Source organism: Amblyomma maculatum, chromosome 6 (assembly GCF_055883805.1).
Source record: "Amblyomma maculatum isolate TAMU_Amacu chromosome 6, ASM5588380v1, whole genome shotgun sequence".
Classification (NCBI taxonomy): domain Eukaryota; kingdom Metazoa; phylum Arthropoda; class Arachnida; order Ixodida; family Ixodidae; genus Amblyomma; species Amblyomma maculatum.
In genome coordinates this window covers 39309243-39337213 of record NC_139349.1, presented here as the reverse complement: position 1 = coordinate 39337213, position 27971 = coordinate 39309243, and the positions used below count along the sequence as shown (strand labels likewise).

Sequence of the window (27971 nt, the reverse complement as noted above, 5' to 3'; positions counted from 1 at the left end):
CCACTTGGATTTATAGAGCACAAATCGAACCTTGGGCTGCCGAGAAGGTTAAGTCAAGATCTACGCGCTGACAACTGGTTTGGTTTGGTTTAGTAGGTTTAACTTCCCAAAGTGACACCGGTCATGAGGGACACCGTAGTCTGGGAGTTCTGAGGTTAACGTGTACTGACTTCGCATAGTATACGGGCGCCTTTCGTTTCGCGTCAATCGAAACGTGACCGCAGTGCCCGAGATTGAACCCGCGTCTTCATGCTGGGATCAGCAGCCTAGTGCCCTGAAGAATGAGCCACGGCGATGGGATGCACTGATGATTGCAGGGACAGGCTTCTTTTTTATCTGTATACGATGCTTCGTGTTTAGAATCCCAGTTTTTGCTCTAACTGCTAGCGCGGCAATGGTCTGCCCATCGGCTGGGTCCGACCCAGGAGAGAGGGCAGAATTGTGCCACCTTTGCATCGTTTTTCCACTAGATCACAGCAGACTGGAGCAAAAATAAAAAAAAAAACTGGTGTTAGATGGCACCGCAGGCGAGGTACGTAACATTCCGTAACGTAACGACGTAACGTAACATTCGAGGTACGTAACGGGAAAGCGATGGCATTGCCTGCAGTATCACTAAAGCTCAGCTTCCCTTTGTTCATGAGTTCAGGACAGTAGGGGGAGCACTCCCGTCATTGGCGCTAGCTGCGGCAATCTTTCGGTTTATCATATGGTTTCAAGTAAATCTTGATGACTGTAGCCAAAATGTTAAGATATTTCTTCGATACGACGAACTTAAACCTAAATTTGGTGCAAATATAATGCGGTTCTTACTGGCGGCATGCTGTCTAATCTCCTAACCTCCACCAAATTATTTTGTCCAAATAGTTGTTGAGCTGTTTTCCTGCGTTGAGAAAGAAAGAACGTACTATAGCGTTATTCAGACTTACATGTGGTAAGCGGCATCGTAGTTGCTCTTGAGGTTGTCGAACATCCTCCGGCAGAAGGACACGCACGGCGAGTGCTCGTAGTCGCAGCTCAACGTCAAGACCGAGGTTCGCAGTATTCTGAAATGAATAGCCCACGAAGTGTTGCTCGTTCATGTTTAAAAAGAAAGAAAATACATATGGGCGAACAAACCACACAAGCACGACAAGATGAGTGGCTCACGCTATCGGTGCGTTTTCCTTAATGCAATTTGCGCTGAACAAAGCAAAGACACGTGGTATGAAAAGCTACATTGTGGTGTTGCAGGAATCAGGTTAGTTATCTGTCAATGTTCAGACGACGCGTAGTCAATTTTGCCACAACTGTTGTCTGCGCGGTATGTGTATTTGTCCATCTGGCCTTCTAGGATATCTCTATGCACAACCTGTATTCGCATGAACCAAATGGTTGATTTTTCTCAAGTTCTAATGTTGATCCTTATGCGACTGACGGCCTTCGCTACGTACCCACAATCCTTGCTCAACTGGGGCCAAACACCGTTCGTGTATCAAGCTTTCTTCCATCGAACAATTTCTAAAGAATTCTCTTTAGCACTTTGCTATCACAGCTTCGGGTTTCTATACTCGTGTTTATATCCCCGAACTAATGTACAGAAGAATAACACGCCATAGACACGACACGATCATGACACATGAGAAACGGCTCTGCATAGGAGGGCCCACCGGTTTAGATTATTTTTTTTTAGGCCGCATCCTAGCGCCTTTGCTTACGTCTGTTGTTGCTGTATCGATGGCGGTACCAGGCTCGAAAATTTATAGGACACTCTATGTGGATTAAAATTTCCGCTCCATGCCTAAATGGTGCTTATTTCATCATAGCAGTGATATATTAACCGTCATCGAAGCCTAAAGGTAAATACTTATTGAAATAAAATTGCGAAAGTCATGCCATGAAGTGTGGTCTCATATGCCCTACAGATATTTTACCATTGAGGTGCACAACCATGACGCTTACCATAGGGTCACAGAAAGTTAAAAACCAATCAAATTAAGAGGATATTACAACACATGGTTCGTTATCAATCTCTAAGGCATGAAATAAACGTAATTATAAGTTGGTTCGAAGCCTTGTAAGGTCTTGCTTGCTGGTACGGGCCCGAAGAGGGGTTAGCAAACGAGTGTCGAGAACTTTTTAACTAAAATAAAAAAAAAATAAATAATACCGGCAAATCATTTTATAAACAATGAAATATATATAGTGGATTAAAAGTGTGAAAATGCAATCAGTTATTGCAAATAATCAGGCTGAGGGACGAGCTTGGATGAACTTGCTGCAATAGCATGGCTGTAGAGCAGTAGCCAAACAGGTCTGATTTGAGCTCATTGGGAAAGTCCATCTTCCTGCAGTGCCATCTTGCCGGCACACGATATTTATGATGACGATTTGAATGTTCAATGCCACTTTAGAGAACCAAATTTTCAGACCTCAGCAAGTGTATAAAGGAATTCTTCAAGATAGTTATTTTTGTGCGTGTGATAATCTTTTACAAAAGGTTGTGAGAACAGCACAAAGGTAACGTAAGGATGGCCAGCAACCGGAGCACTGCGGCACAGACAGACACTGTTTCGTCGCGCACGCTGGCAAAGCGAAGGTGCTCACATTAGACTTACGATATCTGCATGGATTCATCTTTGCTCTCCTCGGACATCAGCCGCTCGTACTGGTTCGTAAGAAGGTGATTCACGAACCTCTGCGAGGACACGCAAGAAGAGGGGGAAAAGAGAATGCAAGCGCTGTGGAGATAGTGACATCACTCGGTAGTAGTTACCGTGTGATTTTAACTCGATAGCGTTAAAGGTCTCATTTCCGTGAAAATACGGGTCGGCGTTGCGACCGAAAAATCCGGAGCATGCCTCTGACAGATGGCAGCCGGACGGTGGCACGATGACTACTTTTTGACGATAGTTTGTTCGTCACGATACCAAATAACATTACCGGGATTGGCATGAGTTGTCAAGTCAGCCTGCGCCTTTCAGACAGGAGGGCTAACTCGAAATCGAATCTTCTGGGATCATTAGATCCTGAGTCCGACATGCTGCCTCCCGGCTACGAAGGCACATTCGTAGGGATTGGTTAAAGCGTTTTTTTTTTTTTTTTTTTCTGCGTTGGTTCTGAATAACGGGGTCTTTAGCGACATCGCGTTAAAGATCCGTGACGCAATGGCGAATTCAGGAAAACGTTTGATCGCTCCTGGAAAAGCTTAAGCGAACTATTAATAAGCACGCATTTATTGACCTGACATCTCGTCAGTGAGCTGTAGTCACCTACTTATATTTCTCTGAAAGCAACAATAAGTACATTAATTCAAATGTAGCGCGCATCTTAGTCAGTGACAAAGTATCGAGTGACAAAGCTTAGTCACTCGATCTTCATTGTTGAGCAAAAAAAAAAAAAAAACAGCGCAAAAGGACGAAGGACAGATGCGCAAGGAAGCCATACAGGCGAATGCCCTGTCCTTTGTCCTTCTTTGCTGTTTTTCCTTAAAAATGAATTGCTACCAAATAGCCCAACTGACCACATAGCCACTCTTCCTCATTTCCTGACAATGCCTGTTGGTCAAGATAATCTCTTTCAGAAGCCTCGACGTGCTGTTCTCAAATTGTTTCCGGGAGTCCTCCAAGAAGGCCTGCGTACTATACAATTTCGGTGCGCCCCCACGTACGCACTCAGAAATGAGGGAGACACTTCAGCTGTGCGTTTAAGGGTATGATGTGGCAGCATTAATTGCTCCTGCGCTCCTTCGGATCACCTTGGGGGTCCTCGTACGGGTCCGTTCAGTTTGCTACTCGTTTCATGGTTAGTCTTTCATTTGTGCCTCTGTTATATCACATAATTATTAACAAAAGTCGTGATAAGCCATTATGGGAAAGGCCTAAAGGCGTATATTGAATACTGCCTGTTACCAAGCCGTACGAACGTGCCTGCGTGGCCTTGACGCAGCGTGTCTAACTCAAGATAGGATCATGGGAAATTTGGTTCCGATCACCAAGGTTGACGACTGGGCGAGTTGGTACTGATACATCTTAATCCAGCCGGAAGACAGTACATGACGAAGCCGGACTAACAAGGAAAATTTTATTTGGAGAAATCAGCAGAGGAACACCCGCAAGCGCAAAAAACCCAAAGTAATGAAAGGACAGAAAACAAAAATCGAAAGGAACCTTTGTACTGGTTAATAATCTTAAAAACCAAATTCCTTACAGTGAAGGTTCACCGACGGCCTAGGCACAGCGTGCTTTTAGCCTTAACGATTCTTTTTTTGCAAGTGGAGGCTCGATAAAACTGCAGGTAATCGTCTTGAGCGCACAGTGCCACATAAAACGAAGTTAACCACATGCAAAAGAATGCGGTTTATAGCGTTCCGCTGCTACGGGCAGACAAGCAGATGTCTAATGGCGATTTCTACTGGTCGATTGGTGCTGGGCCCCCGAATGGGAGCAGAGCGACCTAAACCACTACAGAAAAGGATCACCCTTGGTCAATCAGCGGAACAAGCAGAGCACGCGGTGGATGTAAAGGTGATCCGGTTCCGGAAGTTGAAGTCGTATTCTATCGCGCCAAAATGTGTTGCGATGGTTAAATAGTGCGGACCTCTGCAACTTAGTTTTGCACAACTTTAATGCTCTAGACGTTTTTCGATAGACGCACTTCGACAGAAATGCGTAAAAAATAAATAAATTAAAACAGTGATGCTCAGTGTCCTCTGCAAGTACCTATGAAACCACTAAAAACAACCAAGAAACCCCGCAACCTCCGGAAGTGACGACATCGCTAACTTGAACTTCCCTCGAGATCCGGCTCTGTTCGGCGTATCGAGCTAGGGCACTCCGAGCTACTTCAAACGATCAGCTGATTACACGCTATCGATCTTGGTGCAGCAGTGAAATTCGAAATCACCATCCCGGAAGCAGAAAGCCTGCTCCGGAGCTACCAGTATAAATTGCCATCTATATGCGCCTGACTGAGCGCTTTAATTGCTTAGGAGGGAAGGCGAATTTTAATCTAGCACTGCACGTTCAGTATCGTGAATGAGAATCGGAGGACGACCCATCTCTCTGTACGTCTGATTTCAACGAGACTTCAGTGGTTAATGAAAATGGTAAACAAATCTATCGGGATATAGTTGAGACTTATTACATCGCAAATGCTAAGGACAGGCTGAAGGTTCACTGACGGCTTAGACGTCACCTTCTTTACATGATTCACCAGTACGACGGTGACTTTCGATTTTTTTTTCTGTCCCTTCACTGCTTTGGCTTTTGTACAAGTGTATCTCTTTGAAACTCTTTTTTCGCTTCTTTCTGTCAATAAAATTTCAATTGATAATTCAGCCTCGTCGGGCGCTCTTCTCATCTCTACGTTCTGTCTTTCGGCTGGCTTTAAGATGATCCCGATCACCTTCCCATCTAAATGGCGAAGCCCGAGTTGGCAGCGCCTGCCAATTCGACCATGCCATGTAATCACGTGACGTCACAGAGATCGACGAAAAGTCAGCGCATGTCCGCCTCACCTGCCAACCGCCATTTGCTACAGCCATGCCGCTGATTTCACAACACCGGTAACGTCTACAGCAAATTTTCTGGGGAATGTATACCATTTGAAGCTTTCGCAAGTGACTACCCTGTTAGGGTTCGTTTCATTTCTGTATTGCGTGCCTGACGTGTTTGCGACGCACCGACCTTCCACTTCTCGTAGATCTTCGTGTGTCTCAGGACTGGGTCCAGCTTCTGGAAGTTGGTCAGAGCAGCATTCCACGGCACGTGGTGCCGTTCCTTGGGCAGGTATTCGAGAACATCGAACGCTAAGTCGTACTGCAGCTGCCCGGCGCTGCACGCAGGCGGGAAATGTTCATGTACAGGTTGCGCCAAACACAGATGAAACATGTATGTTATTTTGAACAGCGGTGAGTGAAATGTTGTGTTGGGCAGGTAGTTAGGGGTGGAATGCTGTAGGTCTTGCTCCCCTCAATATAGACATGGGCCGTGCGTCGGAGCGCATTTCACGCAGTCAGCAGTACGCTGACCAGAAAAAGGGCATTCTGTTGTACAGAGCATCGTAACATAGAAATAACATGAGAAATGAAAATCCTTGGCTTCATTTTCTTATTTCTTTGCGATAATGTTAGCTGCATTCGCTCCGCACTTGCTCGCACTGCTGTCTTGAGTCGCGACTGCATTTTCGCTTACCTCACAACATGAAAATTCCAATAAAAATTCTTTAGGTATTTGAGGTAACAGAAAGTGTAGCCGCGACATCAAATCAACAGCTCTGTCCTATGCGTCAGTGCTAATGGCTCCCGTTTGCGGTTTCCCTTGTGCATCCTCGCTCGCTGCACTTGCGCCTGCTACTGACTTGATCTTTTAACATGCGCCTAATATTATCTCCCACATACTCATGAGCACACATCAGTAAGTTGCTACGCTATAAACAAGGTCACTCGATATTAATATAAAGCCTGCCGTGAAAACGTGCCTGCGTGGCCTACAGGGGCAACGTGTCTGGCTGGGGATCCAAGGGTCCCGGAGGGTGCTATTCCCAACTCGCGGGCCTTACCCGAGTTTGCAGCTCATGCTAACTTGTTCTTGACATGGTCACACAAGCCGCTGCTAAAATCAGTGCCCGGTCGTATATCACCTCTGTACAACTATTTGGTGAAGCCATGCTTGTAATCCTCGCACACTGTACCGATGCTGGATTTTCTACACAATGCGATCTTTAGTTCTGTGGCGTTAATCGATATATATATATATATATATATATATATATATATATATATATATATATATATATATATGTCAAGGAAATTACCTCATTACATTACGAAACAATGGATAGTGACGTACACTGGAATAAGTGGAGGACGATTTTAAGCTATTTATTGCCAACTGCTCTTAACTTTGCATGTATGGTATTGGTCAAAAGCCATGAAGCCAAATGATTTTCGTCTCAACCGAAAAATGGAGCCGTGAAGGCACGATTAAAAACCAAGGGGCTTTGAAATTCTGAAAAAAAAAAATGGTTTATTATCCCAGCAAAAAACTATCAAAAACATTTTACGTCCCTTCAGCCTTCAACGGTGCCATGATGGCTGCACTTTGCGACTGAGAAGAAATCCTGCGGCTTCAGAAATTTTGACTAAGACTGTAACTACCTGTGATGAAAGACGTACTTTTCTGAGCTTCTCTACGCATTGTTGTAGGTTCCGTTAATTTAATTTTATATTCTCGAACTCATTGTCGGCGGCGCTCTGCTAAGCGTATAGCAGGACACAGGACCAGTGAAGCCTCCAAAAGGCTATTTGCTTGCCATCCTCGAAATTTTAGTTTCATAATAACAATTGAAAATATTTGTTTTAATTTTTATTACCGATATATGGTAGCACGGCACATGCATCGTGTAAGTAGCATGCACTGACATTGAGCTTTTACACAAGTCTTGCACAGGCTGTTCGTTCAGGCCTCTGGATTATATACAATTAATTCAATCCTCAACTATATTTCCGTGAAATACAGTTGAAGCGATTTTTCAACGAAACTTCGTGTCGTTTAAAACAAATATGCAAACCAATGAACTTGCCCGCAAATTCAAACCTCGTTCTTGAGCAAAAAAGGTAGCTTTCCACACTATATGTGAATACAAGAACCATTTATGTAATTGCTGGTGCTTCACAGCAGTAAAGGCACGCAGTTAATGCAATGAGTTGCTATTATTAATGACAATTTTTTTCAGGCTAGCCTATACTCACTATATCCATAACCAGTGCAACGGACGTGGGAGCTAGATTTCAGTATTATGAAGTGAGTTCAACAGATAAAGTAAAACGCATCTTAAAAAATGCTTCCTACGAGGAAAATTATGAATAATCGTGTAAAAAATGTCGTAGATTCAAAATAACTAGCATGAAACGAAGAAGGTCTATACCGAGACTTACCGGGCTAAATCTAGTGCATCGTCGATGAGTTGGGCGCGGTTGAACTCATGAATCACCTGAAAAAAATAAATAAATAAATAAAGCAAGGAAAAAAAACGCTAATAGTTGATAAAAGGAAAACCTTCATTGAAATGCATGTTTACCATCTATGTTACCTCGTAAATAAGATCACGTATGTTTTTGCAAGGTTTCGGACAAACCAAGATCTCATGCCTAACTTCCATAGATGTTGTAAAATATGTGAAAAACAAGTAAACAATCTGTTATCCCATCCATTTTAACCTATACCATCTTTTCAAAACCAAGCCTGAAATCTTGAAATCTGCATGCAGAGCTGGAGGACGCGCACAGCAAACGTCCTTGCTAGAGGAAATCATCAACTGATTATTGCTATAGCCGCATACAGTGTATCCAAAGCATTGTCTGGTAACAACGTATGCGGGCAATGTATCCGCTAACACATAATACAATCGCCGCACAATGTGAAAACGCTTTCCCATTTCTGATAGGCTGGTGAAATTGACGGTAAAATAAGGTGGGGGGATTTGTGTGTCGTTGTCGTGCGAGGAAAAATTGACACGCCCACCTTGTGGTCGGTTTCCAGTTGACCGATGAGAAGAAGCCAGTTGCCCTTGTCGTAGTTGACCTTGTAGTAGTAAGTTTCTTGAGTGTTGAGGAGGAGCCAATGGTGCTTACTTGGCCCGGCGATCAGCTGGGCTGCGAATGAGCATGCCTGAGCCATTGGAACGCTTTTCATAGCAACGTTACAGCACTCAGAGTTACACTGGTGTAATATTTGGCGATAGCGCCGAGATCAAACGCGCTGTGGCTGCAGGTAAAAAAATGATTAGGAATGCCACAAATTACTCAGCACTGAGTAGGCGCCCGCCTAGATGTCTACGCTCTATAGTTACCAGCGAGGCGAACTATGATGCGCTAGCATTGTATTACTCACTTAAAAGAATTTATATACCGCTTATAACGCAAGTACCAAACATAAAGCCCATTTCGCGTACCTGAAACAGTCACTCAAAACACGCTTGTAACGTTCGGGTAATTTTTCTGCTAAACGCAGGTTTAATGTGTTAGCGTGTTATTTTGGCTGTGACAACGAGAACGCATGACTCCGAACTAAGTGAAGATGTGACAGACGAATACAAAAACTCTTACAGTTATACATAGGATTACGCGATTGCGCGTACGAAGAGTCCGTCTAAAGGAATACATTTGGCGAGTTTTAGAGCAGGGGGATCCTATCGGTTTGGGGAATAGCGGTGCGTAAGTGCGCATGCCTGGAATAAAAGCAGCACCCCTTGCCCTTGTAGCGCAGCACAGCACGCATGCTTACTCGCGCCCCCTAACTTTTACCGATACGGTCCCCCTATTCTACAACTCGCAGCCTTAAAATATGCATTCATTGAAAGGCTAAGGCTCTGTGCAGCGTTGTGGGCGACTGTCGTAGTAGCTAAAGACTGACGAATGTACAGGCGCCGGCATAAGTCTCCTGGGCACGAATGCCACGAGCAAGCTTATATGATTCCTAACCAGTGTTTGGAGTTATCAGTTGAAAGCTGCGGTCTCGGTTTCTTAGCACGACCGGTACAGTGAAATGCGCATCGCCAGGCTGCGCCTGGAGTGACGCCTCTGTCTTCCCGAAACTTGCCGGTGTCTGCACGCCTTCACAAATCCTAAAAGCAAGCGACACAGAGCTGGTTGTAGTGACGACCTGTCGTCCGGCTTTTTCAACATCTGCCTTGACGTCCAAGGGCCTAAAGTAAAACCGTATTACTTGGACAATAGCACATGAAAGCAAGGGTGACTCACATTGCCTGGTGTTAAACCAGTGCTTGGGAGCTGTCGCTGTGAAGTCAGGCTTGTCTTCGGTAACGATTGAAATAGGAATCTGCCAAATGGTGCTGTCATAGAAATAGCATTACAATGTACGTTAAATGACAGCGCAAGTAAAATGAGATCATGAATACTTTTTCTGCATACGCACTCTTTGCGCTGCGGCGGATTCAATGCTGAGGTATACGAGTATGCGCCCTAAACAGCAAGTTTATTGGCAGCGGCAGGCTTTGTGTAATGGCGCTCGTACAAAGAACCTTGTGTTTTTATGCCACATCAACAATTAAAAGATGTATTATTTATAGGGCGCCATCTTGTCTCCATTATGATTATTTTTTTAGTACTTCTCCCCAGATCTTGCATAAGAACTGAAGTTAAAACGCTATGAGCTCGCCCATTAAATTTTGTCGTCTTTTTTCTTTTTTTTTCGTGAAGCCTGAAGGAAACTCTTCCTTTTTGTCTGTGAGAGAAAGTTAGTGCCCGCGAAAGCTGCACTGAGGTGAATGTGTAAGCCAGGTGTCATGTTTATTAAGAACGAGAACTCAGTGAACGGTGCCGGTGCGCATTACTGCTGCAATAAATTGCCCACTTTCATTTAATGCATTAGTAAAAGGCTGGCAGAGAAGCTAGGCGAAAATTTTCATTTAATTGTTATTAATTACTCTAAAGAGCATTACAGCTGTCATGTGGGGCAAAAAAGCCACTGTGACATATAGAAGCGCCCTGCTTCATAGCAGAATAAGATATTTGGACACCAGTTAATCGGCAACAGTAAGAACATTTCTACATGTAAACGTTTTTCGGCTGCAGGGCTCTTTTATGCAAGGGTAACCACATTATGCGGTACGATATTATTATATGGTAATTATTGAAGATAACCCAATTGTCGACTCGATCTAATGCCTGACTGAACCTAAGGCACCTGCCACTCGATTCAATGTTATGCCTGACTCGAAGCACTTGTTGGCAGAACAATTCAGCTTGTTTCAATTGAGAGCTACACTTACTTGTCGACGGGTCCACTCCCAAAGATGAAGCGCCGCTGGTAGAGCGAAAAGGTGTTGGTCTCGTAGGAGCGGTTCACGAACACGACGGGAAAGCCGGACTTGTGCACCCACTCGTCCATCACCTTGGTCAGGTTGACATCCACCCGATCGTACATGGCCTTCTGGGCCTACCCGCAGCGTACAAAGAAAACGAGCTATTGTCAGAGTCGGAGCCGTAGATGTCATGAAAATTGCAATGACCATGAACGAGTGGTAACAACGGCATTACTCTGTCATTTGGGACCACGCTTTCCTGCTTGCTTCGCTTGTGCTGCTGTAAACCGCGCTTTTGCGTTAAGGAGCCAGTCAACGTGTGAAATCGTCATCCCAATGCTTCATAAACAACAGCTCGTAATTTTTATGAAGTACTTGAAGCTTAACTAATAAACAGCCTCCTAGTAAAAAGAAATTCATAATCCTTCATTTATGATAGGTAAGAACATGGCAAAAAGCATACGGTCACAGTTGCATACAGAAAATGCAACTTGGTCATCCCGCTGGGGTGGCGCAATGGTTAGGGTGCTCGACCTGTGTCCAAGGATGCGGGATTGAATCCCAGCCTCGGTGGCCGCGATTTTCGCTGGGGGAGAAAAGCTAGGCACCCATGAGCTGTGCGATGTCAGTGCACGTTAAAGAACCCCAGGTGGTCGAAATCTCCACAGCCTTCCACTACGCCGTCTCTCACAGCCCGAGTCGCTTTGGAACGTTAAACCAGCCTAAACCAAACCAAGCAACATGGACGCCCGTTCAACGGTGCAACATATGTGGGACTATCCTGGTTACCACGTCATCTAAAGAAAACACCTTCTAGGCAGTTATCACATTCAGTGTTCGCACTACAGCGAGCAACGACGATGCTCTGACCCTAATTCCCCTGCTATCCCTCGGGGAGTTTGTACCTGTGGCAGGCACTGACGTCCATATGTGATCTCCCATTTCCTACTCCCACCTCCCATGAATACAGACATTTGTGACAGCTTCATGTAACAAGGTTACGTAATCGCTCAGGCTGCAACCCATAAGGAGACAGGAAATGTTAACTAGTGGTTTGGTTGTGATAGACATGGAAACAAGAAAATATTATCGTCTGTCTGGAGGGCGGAAAACTGGGCGAGTTGGTTTACACCGAAATTAGACAATTTAACAGCGCTAACAAAACGAAAAAAAAAAAAGAGAAGTGTGACAACACAGCGCTGCTAGCAACTTATTTTTATTCAAAAAGGGCTGTTTTTGCACATAAGTAATCACAAGAACCACATTAAAGCGGGAAAACTCGTACAAGAAAAAAAAATAAACACATACAACATGACATTATCCGCCTTCCTAGCCACAAGGAACGTACAACTTCTGCGTGCGAAAAACAATCAATTCTGCCTGATGTAACACCGATTCCAGTTACGCAACCTCAATTCTTGTGAAGGCTTACCGAAGGTTTTGCCAAACATGCCTCCCTCTTTTGACACATCAAAAATGCTTCAGCCACTTCACGCGATGCTCAGAAAAAATTAAGTCCTTCGATATATCAGATTTTCAACTCAACAATGAACGTACCGTATGTATCTCTTTGTAGAAATGTTGAGGGTGTATTGACTGGTAGCTGTACTTCTTGAAGACCTCCTGCAAGCAATATTTTCAAGAAACGACATCCACTATATTTGTATATTAAGGTGAGCAAAAAGTTCACATTTCTAATGCATTTTCTAAGATACCACTTTTTATAATAGATGAGAGCTTATTCCGCTTGTTCAACACACAATGTCACTTTATTTTTCAGCACAAAAATAGGCATCGTTTTTCAGTGAACAGTCTCGTTCGGTCACCCTCGACCGAGAATTGCAACACCATTTTTAGCGTCGCTTATTTAAAATGTCAGAAGGCGTTGATTAGTAGAGGCACTTTAAAACGGCCTTAGGGGGCAAAGTTTGCACACATAACGCCATCTCGTTACGATGGGCGCAAAAAAACATACTTCTTTTACAAATAGTGACTGGCTGTTCCAGTAACTGCGGATGTGCTTTTTGGGCGGCAGTTTAGTGGCCATTGGTCAAAGCATTGTACTGCCTGTCGATAAACTCCGCCTTCATGCACCGCTACCGCCAGCGGCCTATAAATCTGCCTCACTCACCGTCAAGGCCAGTCGAAACAAGTTGCTTGGAACCATATGCGCCATCATCCTCACAAGCGCGGAGCCCTGGAAGAGGAAACATTTTTTTTTTTCGCAGCTGTGCCAGAAAATACAGATGAAATATATACTGTTGATTCAGATGAACTATATGAGCAGATGGACAGGCGAACAGTATTCAGCTGTACAGATGAATTAATAACGAACAAACTTGTATGCAAAACGACGTGAGGGCCTCAAAAAACAATTTAAGTAAGAAAAATTTACACACACGAAAAAAAAAAAAAACTGAAAATAACGACTGCTCTGATTGCGACGAATCGGATTTTACTATAACGTGGCAAAGTGAAACCAGTCCGGTTATTGATCTGCGGAGGTTTTCCAATACTTTGTAAGCATAAAGTTTAGTTTAAGCATGTGTTACATTTGTTATGCTAAATGATTGTCGTAGGATTGCAAGAAATTGAAACGAGATACAAGCTTTATCGAATTCAAGCAAGAAGCTAATGTTTGCGTCGCGTATATAAGATTCAAGCACACTTTTCTGCGCTGTTCTTGTATGCGTGCGAAAGGAGCGAAAGGGTGACCGTACATGATATTAAAACGTTTGTTTTCTACTCGGTTATGAAGCTGTTGTGGAAATCAGAATTAAGTCGCAGCCTCGTGAGGCAGAATTCAATTGAAATTCGGCGAGACAACGTTAGCAGACTGGCAATTAATTCGAAAGCAGAATTTTTGAGCATTGCAGTAAGCCACTTCAGTCTGGTGGTAGATGTTGAAAACCATACTTTCCGTTGCACCATTGCAACTATAGGTACATTGCGTATAATCTCTTCTGTAATTGCCCTTATTATCCAAGTCGAACCGCAAATAACAGAACTTTCTTATTTGTATTGGAAGTTAATTAATATAATATATATTTCGGTTTCACAGCGTTCATTCAGTGGGTGCAGGGTTGGCCCCCAGAGGCCGTTTGTAGGTTGGATGCAGGCCTAGTCGGCCGAATTCGGTTGGATGCGGTATGTAAAAATACCTCGCAACTGAGGACTTGCTGCTTTTTAAAAATACCTAGCTGAGAATAGTCTGGAGTGCTACCCTGCAGCGTGTTTTTCTTTCCTGCGGTGTTGACTTCACAAGTACAATTTTATGAAGACGTAAACAAGACCTTACAGATAGTTTTAATCACGTGGAGGTGCTACAGCGTGCGTACCTTAGTTATAGTCAGCATGTTTATGTGCTTCCGGATGTCGGCAGATGAATTTAGCATTGTCGACACTGGCGCCGTGGAGTTGAATCCGTCCTGCTCCATGGCATAGTGTATATCTGACTCTAGGATCGTGAAGCTCTGCACGAACACAGGAAATGAAGAGTGAATAAGGATTATCTGTTTGAAGTCGCATGGAGGGGAAATATGCAGACACAAAATATTTTCTAGCAATTTGTTCCGAAGCCAGCCCAGCATAACCGAATCCGGCGAAAAAATGAATGCTACTGCCTCTCAACGCTTTTTCTGTATATAAGGATGTGGAATAGATGACGCACTTTTAAATTCATGTGAATGCATTATCCCAGGAGTGACCACAGCAGCCGCTTTGGTTCCAGCCGGGACATGTCATAAGCTACATTCACCGAATTGAATACTTAAAGCCTATCAACCAATACAGCATATATGGTAATAAAAAGTTAATTTCAGTAACAAGAAATATTAAACAAGTTGTAAATGACTGCCGCGTATCCGAACACGACGTTAAGTTTATGCTTCAGCAACGGTTCTGGGCGAAATGCGACGAAAACGTTTCTGGCCATAATTGTTGCAGGGAAATGTAGGCAAGACACAAACATGCATACGTATTTGAAGCTTATATACGATGCAGTGAATTTGTGAATTTTCAGACACGCGTAAATTCAATTCAAATCGACTGAATCCAAGTGACTTTAGGCGGGCGCGTTGAATCAGTGCCTCTTTAAATTGCCGGTTTTAAATTCGCAAGGCCGAACACAGCCGCGGTAACAGCGTCTCGATGGAGGCGAAATAATGAAAAAAAAAAAATGTAGTTCATTGTGCGATGTCCGCGCACGTCAAAGAACCACAGATGTTATAAATCAATCCAGAGCTTTTAGTTACATCATCGCTCAGAGCCTCACAGCCTTTCTTCAAATGACATTAAACCAAAAACTCAATATCTCGATTGGGTTTTATTTATTGCCTGAATTCATAACGCCGCTAAGAACGTTACATGCAAATTGTGGGAAGAATATCCGTCAACCAAGAATTCGGGGATAAATTCGCTAAGCCATTTTTACTCTAACGTTTAAGGCATACCATGGCGAGTTCTCCCTTGCCGAGTTCATAGCTGCAAAACAAATATATCGAAACGCACATACGTAACGAGAATTCCACGTGATGTGTAATTTCTTCCGCCATTTTTTCGATATTTAACGGCGCAGAGAACTATGGTGTACACGCGGTAAATACGTTTAGTCAATGAGTGATAACGAACGTAACAGCTATCGGGCTGCAGCGTTCACCTTGCCAAACTAATGCACGACACTCACGCCATAACACTGGATTCCCTACAGAAAAAAAATGTGCACTGGCGGGTACAAATTGACCTGCGAATCGATATTTTTTCCTACAAGAAACACGCGTGCTTTCCTAGGAGATGTGGGATACGTACCACGTCCGTCTGCGGATCTGCCCTGCCAGCAGCCGTGTAAGTGATGTAGCGGCTGATGCCCTCTTTTAGCCAGATGTCGTCCCACCAGGCCATGGTCACCAGGTTTCCCATCCACTACCAACAAACAAATGAGAATGCGGAACTTAATCACAGGAGGGTGATAGACGACGATGCGCTCGGTACGAGTCTCCGCATGGTTATGGCGAGATCTGAATTGCGGTCAAGCCAAAAGTATGAACAAGGGAATGGTTATGGAAGTAGCAACTGTTCTGCAATATTCGCTGTGGAGACGGAGGAAACACTGTACCAGTACAAGTCTTATTATTGTTGGCCCCACTCAGACCCTTTACTGTTGCCTGTTTTCCGAGCTTCAGTGATCACTGAATGTTGTCCTTTATACCCCAAAAATATTATCGACACATTTTGCAAGGGTGCATTGCAAAGCATATCACAGAAAAAAAGGGATCAAGAATACTGAATCAATGCGCTGTCAGAACCCCGGCCTAAATAGCATTCCTTTCAGGGTGAAAGCGCCCAAAAATCTTTCCTGGCTTTGGTGTACCTGCTGGGCGATCTTGTTGGCGATAACCCTGAGCGAATCCACCTTCATCTGGAAGGGTGTCTCGTCATTGCGGTAGGTCAGGTAGATGTCTTGGAAAGTGACTAGACCCCACTGCTCCACAGCTGGCGCCGGGAGAATCGGGGCGGCCACGAAGTCTGCGATGCAAAACTCGCTCTTCAGGCAATCTATTGAATACACTGGCGGGTAAATGCACCCGGCAACCAAGTATAAATAGAAGTACCTTTACATCCACGTCAGCAGCCAGAAATTACAATATTTGTGAGGAAAGACGCAAAGTGCTACAGCAGCCATGCTTCAGTGACTAGCTGCTTTGCTACAAGACTCAGTACATCGTATAACAAACATTACTTTGTTAAATGTCAGATGCAAAGGGAAGTCCGACACATTCTTCAAATTCCCCGCAAATTGTTCGCGGCGGCGACTAAATAGTGCAGTTAATGCGCTGCATCGACGCGATGCAAAGTATTTTGGTGCTAATTTTCGATGATAAAGTTCTTTATGTCGACACCATTGTACCGTTACCCTCGGCTGACTACCTGGCCTTACCGAGTTTGGGAATAGGGTAGTTGAGACCGAACGTGTCCTGGCAGTAGAGGAGTATCTTTGGCGCCACCTGCAGCGTGTAGTCAGCGTTGCGCACCTGTTGCGTCGTCCCGTGCACCTTTATCTGCAAGCAGTATAGGAGCACAGCTATACGCTTGCACTAACCATAGAAAGCACGATTGCAGGCAGTTTTTCTCGCATACACAGGGAGCTTTTATGTGACATCTGCGAGTAGTGTCTACTAAACGTCGTGGTTCCGCGGTATGAACGCCTCGACACGTCGGGTATGAAAATTTCCGTGGCTTAGTACGTTGGTAGGCAATTCTAGCCCTAAAACACGCTGTAGACAGGCACAGTGTACCTAAAATTTAGGCTTTTGCAATATTTGTACTCTTCGAGAAGACAGTATTACCGTGATTCATAAAGCACATGTTTAGGCCACAAATATGGCGAAATTTTCCCTTTAAGCCAGCTGATATCCACATCACCACGCATTTAATAATTATGGATAAACAAAGTTCCAGCTGCATCACACTGCTGGAGGTCAGAGGGCCTTCACCACAAAAAGTACAATTTTGATGGCGAGGTTAAAGGTCGTGCTTGGCAGTGAGACTAGTGGTTATTTTTTGGGCCAGCCAGTTGTTAATCGCAGTTTACATTTTTCTACGAGACGCTCAACGACCACAGCACAGTTGCCATTACATGCGGTATCGTAATCGCATTTATGAAAGCTTTGCTTATAGCATGCTTAAGCGCAGAATATGTGCCACTGACCAGGCCGTTTCCCGCTGTCACATAGGGCCCAATAACAAATGCCAAGTTATGGGTTGACATCAAGGGTGTCCTGTCAAAGTAGTCGGCAACGAAATCTTTTGACCTGGGGAAAAAAAAAGGAGTATTTCTTGAGTCAGAACGGGAAAGAAGACTGCGTAAGCAAATAGGTTAGAACACTGACGTGGAAAAATTAAATAACAGATTTAGGTAATGCAGGCTTGAACTACATAACATGTTTTTTTGACCATGCAGTGGAGCGTGCTGCAAGAATCAGGGCCGAACGTGCTATAGTTTTGGAAATCAATGATTCCTGTTTACGGAGTAGATATGAGGCCGGTTTTAGTCGCTTAAATTCGAGCTAGTTAAACAGGCAGCTTTACCCATCATCTAAGCTTGGATTGTCCGCGTAGAAGATTTCTGCATTAGCGAGAATTGCGTTGGGCTGTAGAAACATACTCCTACAACAAATAAAATTCATTTATATAATGCATTATTTATTCCCCACGTAAATTACCAGTCTTTTTGGAGGCCTACAACGAGCATAAGTTTTGGTCGGGCAACTGTGCTTCGCAAGGAAAAAAATTGCAAGACTGCGCTGAAGTCAGCTTCAGAGCGGAAATGGCGAACGCTACTTTACATAACTGTTTTCCCTATCTGTATTGTCATTGTCATCGCTACTATCATTATTACCATTATCACTGACAGCATCACCTTTGTCATCGCCACCCACGCTAGACAAGGAGAATTACGATCTCTTTCTCACAAGCCCGGCGTGCCCTATATAGTGGTTTGCGCGTTCGGCTGGGGATAGGAAAGATAGTGGTTCGATTCCTGGTAGAGATAATAGCTCTTGGACTTTCTTCAAATTGCCGAGTCCAGTTCATAGTTACAAGGGAAATATTCTTTTTATTTCATTTCATTTAATGTGTTTAGGGTACTTGCAACGAGAACCCCCCTAATTGGACCGTCTTAAGAAATAGATAAAACCAGAATGACAGTTCATGAGCTATTGTCATTTTTTTTTACATAATGAGCCTCCTAGAAGGTGACACAAAAAGCCTGAATTATGTAGGTGAACAATAATGACCTCGTCGCATATAAGGAGCTTTCTACTTCTAGTAGACATACTGCTCTAATTGACGAACCAGATGACTAAGGAATAAGGAACGTGGGTATTTTGGAGAAGGGTAGCGTGGAGTTCTCTCTTCCGCTTTAAGTGATTTGAAAAATATGTCCAGCCTTGTGACTAGCTCAAATGACCGGCTGAAATACTGAATACATAGCTTAGTTTCGAGAAATGGTTGGTACGTCCTTGGCGGCTTTACCAGTTACGACAAAATGGTTGACTCTGTTGCATTCCTTTTTGAGCACTAAGATATCATTTATTAAAAACGTCTATAAGGAATGTAGGTCTGCACTGACACAGACAAAGGCTTGAATGGTTGTGCAACATGATCCAGTTAGCGCGCTTTACATGAAATGGCGGAAGCAACAGGGGCGAAGGAAATTCGTTTGGCTCCGACTGGAAACGTGCATGCACCTGTAGGTGGTTACCTCTCCTCACTCTTGGAGAGCGGCATGTTGGAGAAGCTGCGGTAGTGGCTGGGCCTCACCACCACCAGGTCGAAGGTGGCCCGTAGGGAGGGCTCGTCAAAGCACGGGAACACACGGCGAGCATACGTTGGCGTGAACTGCGACGCCACCACAGTGCTGCAGAAAGAGAAAGATTACGCATTAGGGTGTCTACAAAAAGTTTACGGTTTGGTTTATGTGGTTTAACGTCCCAAAGAGATTTAGGCGCTATGAGACGCCGTAGTGGAGGGCTCGGGAAATTTTGAACACTTGGGCTTTTTTAAAGTGCACTGACATCGCACAGCATGGACGCCTAGCTTTTTACTTCCACTGAAAAGCGGCCGCCGAGTCCGGGATCGGATTCCGCATCCTTGGGCACTGTAGTCGAGCGCCCTAACCATTGCGCGACTCCGGCGAAGTGCAGAAAATTTATCGATCGTTGTGTTCTCACTTTTAGATTACGGAGCGGAGTTCTTAGCGACTTTGTGACATTCCAAATAGTTGGTTATAGGAGGTCTAGACTATTATTAACTTTCTACAGAGCATAGCTTAAGAGCTGAGGCCACAATTAGATCACCACCGCATGGCTTGGTAGCAATCATGACGGGCATAGAATATTTTGTAGTTCGACGCCTGAGCATGTCTGCAAATATTTCAGCCAGAATTCGTGCGACAGCTCAGACTCTAATGCCTCAAGGACATTTGTAAAGGATGTTTACTGTTCTTACGGCAATAGCAAATACGGATGTGCTGACTTTGAGCGTTATCCCGCGAAATTGAGGCGTTATATCTTAAGGATGCAAATATATGTTACTTCTTTGTCTGTAGTCGTATACTATATAACGGCCAGATATGAATAAATAGCGATGAGTGACTAAAGTTTGTGGCGACATGTCTATCGCCACAAGTCGTCTTTACTGAGTTGGTCACGAAGGCCTACCAGGAGATATTGCAGCAAAAAAGAATGACTAAGGCTCTTTGGCCGTAAAACGTTTTCGCCGTGTGTGCGCAGCTGAAATAATCACAGAACAGAAATTACAGGGGAAATTATTTCTCAGCTTTTTTGGTTTTTATGCGGGTATTCATGCACGTAGCGGAAGCACTGGCGACAACTTGCCTATACCAGAAACGTTTCCTGGTAATAGTCGTCTTCATTCAGTGGGTAGCACTGGGCTTAGGAATATTGTGCGTTCTGTGAAATATTAAACTAAACACCGCTGACAAGTACAAACGTTGCTCGTCCCTCAAGGGCAGGTGGACACTCACACGCGCTCGTTGTCGCTGGTGAAGTGAGCCTTGTAGATACCACGCGGCATGTTCTTTATGGGTCCGGCAAACTCGATGGACAGCGCGTACGTCTCGTTGAATTCCAGCGGCATGTCCGTCTCGATCTTGAGCATCTCTAGGTCATCGTTGATGGCCATCTTTACGATGCCGACGAACGTCTTGTCGGTCTCCCTGACCAAAGTCGTCTGCTGTTCCTTGATGGTGAAGCCGGCCGCGTGCAGATACACCGTCTGTGTGGGCCTCACGCAACGGAGCAGCACAATAGTCTTGCCCAAGTAGTAGGTTTCGCCGAACATGAAGCTCTGGTCCCGGTTTGCGTCCATCACCACCTGGATGGTGAAGCGATAGCCACGTTCAAGGTAAGAAGAGCGGGGGCCAGCGAGTCGCATTGTTTTGACACATAGCTGCTACACAGGTATAGTGAATACCAATAAAGGAACATGAATGGTTCGAGCATTTGGTGTCATCATTGATGCCTTGGCTGCCATTTCTTTCCTCACAATGCTGATCATTAAAAAAAGTGCAGACATTCACGAGTTGTTACACCTGATGTGTTGTTCTGCGAATTTTCCGGTGTTGTTTCCTTTATTGCCCCTCTGCCATGGGTTTACGCCTACCGAATAACAGAATTCACTAGACAAGTTCAGGTGCCTTAAATAGTACTTCAAACTCCGAGGAAAGTTTGCAAAATTATGAGGTACTCTTATGAAAATATTGATATTGGTGAACTAGCCTTCCGATAAGTTGCAGAATATTGCTTTCCTGTCTTGCAATCGCACCAAGTACCTAACTGAAATACAAAGCCACTGGGGCGCGTTTTTGACAGCAGTTAGTAGAAAAGCACTAGGGTAACGAGACCTGCAGGTATGTTGACTGTATTGTGCAACTTTATGATGTGTGAAAAAAGAAAGTCGTTCATAAATAATTTTGCGCAGACAAAATACACTTGCCCAGAATTTTCTGGCACGTCCAATTCCGAAGTCATCTGTGGAAATGCCATTGAGGAAAAGGGCAAAGTAAGTGATTGAGAAATGACATGTTACGAATTGGGGCTTGTTGTGCCCGACTAAAGCCGCCCAGAAATTCAGCCGGACGCCAAACTTCTCTGGCGAACGCCTCCTTCACGAAATTCGGATACTGCTCTGCAAAGCACTGGTGCACTGGAGGCGAGCCGTGCCAAGGGGAGAGAAACGACTTGTTTCGACATGAGGTGGTGGTGGTGGTGGTGACTATGGTTTATTTTTGGGGAGGGGGTACTGGTCACGTCTTATGTTGGCCATCTTTGTGGCATCACTCTTGGTGACCAGGGGGAAGGGGAAGTTGGGTTTAGGGGAATGTTGGGGAGGGGAAGGTTGCTGAGCGACGAGACAGCTCGGCGCCGTGGCCCAGGCGGTGGAACCCTTCTCGCTCCGCGGCATATTTGAAGCAAGAGCGCAGCAAGGTCTCCCATTGGCCATGCGAAAGTGCTGCCGTCAGAGTGGACCATTTGAGCGTCAACGGTTTTTCGGTTTACGGAGACTCAAGTGCTTCCGCTCGAGACTCCGAGAGTGAGTTCGTCACTAGCGTCCATCGGGTGCAGTTCGCCCCTGAGAGAGCGGACGCGGCTGAATTTTGTGTAACTGCCTGTAAATAGTGAATAAAGACTTTTCTTCATCTCATCAGCGCCAACTCGGATCCATCGCTACCGCCCAGGGAGCTGACAGCCCTCGTTCACGAAACGGGTGACGAGCGTTACGCAACCAACTCCTTGGCACAACCCTGTTGACGGTGGGATACCGTGTGATAACTCCATCGGTACAACAGGCTCTTGTTTTTTTTTACCAATACCTTCTGAACGGAATGGAAGCTACAAGGCTGTGTATGACCAAAATGTAAAGTTATGGTGTCGTTTAAATCTGTAATACTGATAATCCATGCACATGTACCTCACAGTGAAAATAAAGATGAAAGATGAAAGATGAAAGATGAAAGATGAAAGATGAAAAAGGCATCCGCAATAGTGGCAGTTTTTGAAAAAGTACACGGCAGCCAAATAGGAGCAGGCAAATATAATAGCACAATAGTGCCGCTCTCTGCGTATTTCAGAGCGTACGTATGAAGTACTGTTTATTTCATATGTGCTGCTTTTTTATATATATATCTTTTTGAGCAGCACAAATTAGCGACAGCGCGAAAGAAAATTTGTGCATCCCAAGCCGAAACTCAGTCACGTTCTCTTCACTCGCTAGCGGCGTTAGCGGCATCAGTCAGTCGCTGCTATCTGTTCGTCGCGCAACGTTCCTATGGGCCCACGCGCTGCCTCCCGCAATTTTCCGATAACTTGATTGCTCTCTTCATTTCTCCGACCACAAAGCTTCTTTCATGACAGTCAAGAACTGTTAGTGTAGTGTTTCTTGAAGAAATGCCTGTGAAGAATTACAAAAAGTTGTTGTAATTGTACATACTGTCTTGTTCGAAATCTTTGCCTCAATCTATCGAAAAGGTAAAACAGCTGATGAGCTGCACTCAAATTTCGCATTAGGAAGTAACGTAATCGTCGGCACTTTTTATTATTATTATTATTATTATTATTATTATTATTATTATTATTATTATTATTATTATTATTATTATTATTATTATTATTATTATTATTATTATTATTATTATTATTATTATTATTATTATTATTATTATTATTATTATTATTATTATTATTACATGGTAAAGAATTCCTGCTAGCCGAAAATTCCGGAGCCCTCCAAAGAGGTGTCCTTCGCAGGCGATTTCGCTTGAGGGTGTTAAACAGTTTAAACCAAACTAAACCTTTTTAGTGCGAAAAAATGCAGCAGATCTAGCCAAGTCGGCCGGTTGTGAAGTGTGTAAGAAAGTAGTACGTCACGTTTCACTTCACTTTCTGTTCGAGGCTAGGGTTTCAAGGAGAGGTTTCAGGCAAAGATCGGTAAATTGGTGACTGAGGATCTAAGTGGTAGAGCAATAGTTTTCAGGCCGCTTAAAGCCGCTTAAGAGTGATGTGATCTGATCTCTTGCGTATGGGTGGAAGTCGAAGATGACGAGATCCAATACACAGTGCAGTGGAGTGGCAGAGAGTAGCTACGGCGGTATCTATAAGGTTCAATACCCGCTTTCTAAGAGAGTCCTTGTTTCGAGTCCACTTCAACAGGTACCTTTTTATGAAAGGTCAAAGGGTGCGGTTTCCCAGATACTTCACGGTTTTCCGATTTACTGCGTGAAGCATCGTCTTCGCATCCAAAATTCCCGACGTCAGATAACTGCCTCTGATGCCCCTTTAATTTCATTCAGCCTGTCGTCCTCGTTTTGTGCCGGTGAACATGTCGCGACCTCCTCTTTTCCACAAACGTCTTCGAGTAAGCAGGAAGATTGATGATATCTTCACACTTACCTTAATCATGAGATCGTAGTGGACAGGAACTACGTAGAGCGGCAACTTTTCATCGAAGCCGGAGCGCGGCGGAGGCAGGTAGTCGTCTTCGGGCGTGTAGACGGGCTCGGACTGCACACTCGGAGCCTTGGTGCTCTCAGGCGTCGCTCTCGAGCTGGTGGGCCTATCTGTGGGTTTCCCGCTTATGGGCACGCGTGCTCCTGGCTGTGGAGGCTGAATAAGCGCTGGAGGGGCGGGATTTGCGCCTTGGGGTACCAGCGGCTGCGATAGAAGAACGACAAAAACAATACGGATAGTAGGTTGACGCCAGTCGAATCCTTTTCGGTCATGCTCCCAGTAGGGTAAGTCGTTCTACAGTCGGCTTAAGTGCTGCTCTCCGATCAGAGGAGAGAAAACCTACGCAAAAAGATGGGAAAAACATTATTCGCTACGTTGCATTAAACTGTCTTATAGCCTATACACTTTCGGAGCGAAAGGCTGTCGTAGCTGCCACTGGAACAAGAAACTCAAGTTACCGACATTCTAGTGGAAATTAAGAAAAAGAAATGGGCATGGGCGGGACATGTAGTGCGAAGAGAGGATAACCGATGGTCGCTGAGGGTAACAAACTGGATTCCAAGAGAAGGAAAGCGTAGCAGGGGGCGGCAGAAAGTTAGGTGGGCGGATGAGGTTAAGAAGTTCGCGGGGGTCAAGTGGATGCAGCTAGCACAGAACCGGGTTAAGTGGAGAAATATGGGAGAGGTCTTCGCCCTGCAGTGGGTATAGTCAGGCTTATGATGATGATGATAATGTTTCTCTTGAAAAGAAGATCAACGCACCTTTCGCAGCTCGGATCCGGGCATGGTGAATCCCCGGTCACTCCTTGTGGGCAGATGCGGCATGAAGGGCTTGCGTACCAAGGCGGGCGGCGGCGACGGAATGAGTGGAGCCTCAGTGTGCTTTCTGGAGCCCCCCGTGAGCATAAGCCAGAGGATGACAAACCCTCCCATGCACAGCACAACAGCTACGGTCACGCCCATCCTGGAGTACGATGTCGGCGGGTTAGCGCTGGCTGCCGAATCGGACGACACTCCGGGACCTCCGTTGCTGCGGTAGAAGCCGCGTTTGGTCGAGCTGCCGACCGGAGATCCATCGTCCGTGACGGAGGACATGGCGGCTGCGAAGAAACCGATTAGTAACAGATGCGAAATGGTAGCAGACGCCTGTTCAATTTCTGCTAAAAAATTCAAAGTAACTGCGAGATAATTGAAGGCAAGAAGGCAGTGAAGAAAGCTGTTTTGTTCATGTGCTGCTATTGTGTCGCATTCTCACGCTTGGGATGGGATGAGCGCTACAAGCTAACTCTAATAGACTTGTGCGCGTTTTACAGGGTTGTCCTGTGGAGGACATTGGGTACAATGACAAGAAAATACTCCGTTTGACTTGTCCCTTCATAGTTATAGTGTTGCGTACTGCGCGTTCACTAATAGGGTTCGTAAACGATATGCTTGACGAGCAGAAGTGGGGAATAGGACGATTAATTTCGTGGCCACGAATCAAGAATAAAGCATTTATTTAGAGCGTGGTATCATGATCAGAGAAACATAATTACCAGAGGACACTATAGTGCAGACCTACATTAGGTATTCGGATTCGCCAACTAGCCCAGCACCATGTTTTATTGAACTACATTTGGTATGTGATCGCCAGCGATTTTGTTATGACAGCTATATTCTCTTCTGACACTTAACTAAAGCCCGCCTGATGGAAATTAGTGGAAGCAGCGAGCTATCCACGTGGTTGGTGTCGTGTCCGATTTCGAAAAGTGATTTGAGCAATAATTAGGTTAACGAAAAAGTGAAGGATAGCCAAAATTTACCGGCCAGCTTTGAAAAGTAAAATGTGTAAATTAACGCGTTTGATGTGTGCAGCTCGTTGTCCTACCACTGCTAGTATAAAGGAATAATAGTACCTACGCAGAAAGCATTGTTTTTTGTTGTTTTTTTTTGAAAAGTAGGTTGTCCTTCACCAAAGGTTTGTGTGCAGCTATTTCAATGAAGACACGATGAAAAAGAGATAGAAATGTGAAGGGAACATTTGCCAGAATTAGTACATGGGTATTAGCAAATCGCAGCGTTCAGTATAATATTTTACATATATTACATTGATTATCCGTGAAGCAAAAACATCGAGTGAATGTGTCATCCTTTACAAACTATGTACACTGAGAGTTTGGTGTGTGTGTACTATCATGTGCTCACCAATCGTAGTCCGGCGTACCGAGAACGGGGCGAGCGTCAGCCGTGGTGCGCTTACGGCCGCCGTGGTTGAGCTCTCATGGCTCACTTTAGGACCTCATGATGGCTCCACCTCCGACGGACATGCCGCTGCGCGGAAGCGTATTCGGTGAATACCAATTTAATGATACATTTAAGTCCAAAAGTGTGTATTTCAGTAACATGATAAATTAAACCAAAGTTCGCTCGGCCTGAAACGACAGCTTACATGCAGCTTCTTTGATTTGATTCTCACGTACTAAGAAAAGTCAATTTAGCGGATAATTAAAACAACAACAACAACTAGCCAACGCTTGCGCTGGCTTCAGGACATCTTAGAAATTAAGGTCAAAATCCTTGGATATCTAGCACTAGCTCTGATGCGCTTGTACAGATGTGAGTTGCACAGAATAAGGTCGATTAGGCAAAATATTTTATTTAGCAGCCAATAATACCAGGCAGCATAACTTGATAGCGCAAACAGCGCATCTAGCGCAAGAGAAATGGTGGTAAGGCCCACGACACGATGAGGACAAATTTTCTGCCAGAATCTAAAAGTGTGCCATGCCCTTTTTGAATCACCCGCTATTTTGCCACTGATCGCTTCGAAGCCGAATAAGCATAAACAGCCGCTAATGCAATCACCGACATGCGAAGAAAAGTGGCCACGAGATTAACTGGGAAGAAGCGAAGATACTGACAACAGAAAAGAATGCATCAACTCGCCAAAACCTCGAGTCACTTATCATCCAGACAACGTCTAACACAATAAACAGGAACGATGAAACTTTGCATCCTATTTATGCCAAATCACTGAAAACACTTCTAAGTGCTACAAAAACACGGCGCCATCCGCCGGTTGCCTCATTGTGAACAAGGGAGCCGCGTAGCGTTCCCGAAACGTCTTTCGTTCTTTGACCTTGGTCAGTGACCATTGAATTTTCAGCCGCTAAGGCTCACAGTTATTTTTCATGCTTATTCATTTCGACAGCGTTCGAGCATATGTACAATGTTGACCATAATAATACAGAGTTCGCTGCAATGGACACCGTTTCTCAAGCATAACCTGACGAATATCAGGAAGTGCATCATTCATGTGGAAGCGCATGCCAATAATGCGCTCGCGTATAACGATCATATATTTTCTGCTTGCAAATTACGAGCGCTGCGACGGAGAACAACAACGAGAGAGTAATGACAAGGACAGGCGCTGTTCCTTGTCATTACTCTCTCGTTGTTGTTCTCCGTCGCAGCGCTCGTAATTTGCAATCATGTACCAACTAGCTCAACTTTCCGTATTACTGTATATTTTCTGCTGAACATTGAGAAGACTTCAAACACGAGAAGCATGCTCCGTAATATTTTGGCCGTGCCTGTACACTCCTTGCTGTCATTCCTTTGCAATCCACTAGTCCATTACAAGTAGGTGTAGCAATGTGCGGATATTAACTTGGAAGTGAGAAAACGCCAAAACGGGGCCTCGACAAAGCGCAGAGCGTTCCGTCGTTGGGGGATATTCGTATAGTCCAAGACAAGACCACGGTCCGGGAGCAACTTGATTATTGAACCCTGGTGACGGGGTACTTGAGGCCCCACTGTTGCCGGGGCAAACTACACATTCCACGTTAGCGTATGAACTGAACAGTCTTCCTCCCACGAAACCGGCCTTTCATCAATTTCTTCAGTGTGCTTTCGGTTGGCTGAACATACGCCTATATAATGCCGTGTCCCAAACAGCATCTATCGCTTTGGTCACATGCGTCTATAGTCCCCATATCAGGTTTCGCACTGCGTCGACGCTCCTTAAGTGATATTGCTGGTTTACGTAAGCCGTCGGAATGAACGCTTCTTTGTGCGCAGGCGCATGGTGGGCCAACGCATGTCGAGGTTACATGTTACAGGAAATTAGGCCTGCAGGTAGTGGTATGTTCGTGGCTTGGCC

General features: G+C 44.7%; 1 protein-coding gene across 1 annotated transcript in view; it reads right to left on the bottom strand.

Annotated features, from left to right (window-relative positions):
* LOC146185586 (aminopeptidase N-like) overlaps positions 1 to 24925 on the bottom strand; it is a 28769-nt gene extending 3844 nt beyond the window's left edge. Inside the window, exons 1-18 of the mRNA XM_084607870.1 lie at positions 24593 to 24925; positions 23775 to 24035; positions 20351 to 20700; positions 19067 to 19222; positions 17513 to 17615; positions 16742 to 16862; positions 16175 to 16329; positions 15613 to 15726; positions 14145 to 14279; positions 12938 to 13003; positions 12364 to 12429; positions 10774 to 10940; positions 9743 to 9834; positions 8505 to 8635; positions 7919 to 7974; positions 5667 to 5814; positions 2598 to 2677; positions 930 to 1046 (exon numbers count right to left, since the gene is read on the bottom strand). Coding sequence (XP_084463996.1) covers positions 930 to 1046; positions 2598 to 2677; positions 5667 to 5814; positions 7919 to 7974; positions 8505 to 8635; positions 9743 to 9834; positions 10774 to 10940; positions 12364 to 12429; positions 12938 to 13003; positions 14145 to 14279; positions 15613 to 15726; positions 16175 to 16329; positions 16742 to 16862; positions 17513 to 17615; positions 19067 to 19222; positions 20351 to 20700; positions 23775 to 24035; positions 24593 to 24925 — 2651 coding nt within the window. The remainder of the gene's footprint in view (positions 1 to 929; positions 1047 to 2597; positions 2678 to 5666; positions 5815 to 7918; positions 7975 to 8504; positions 8636 to 9742; positions 9835 to 10773; positions 10941 to 12363; positions 12430 to 12937; positions 13004 to 14144; positions 14280 to 15612; positions 15727 to 16174; positions 16330 to 16741; positions 16863 to 17512; positions 17616 to 19066; positions 19223 to 20350; positions 20701 to 23774; positions 24036 to 24592) is intronic.
* Positions 24926 to 27971: the final 3046 nt, after the last annotated feature.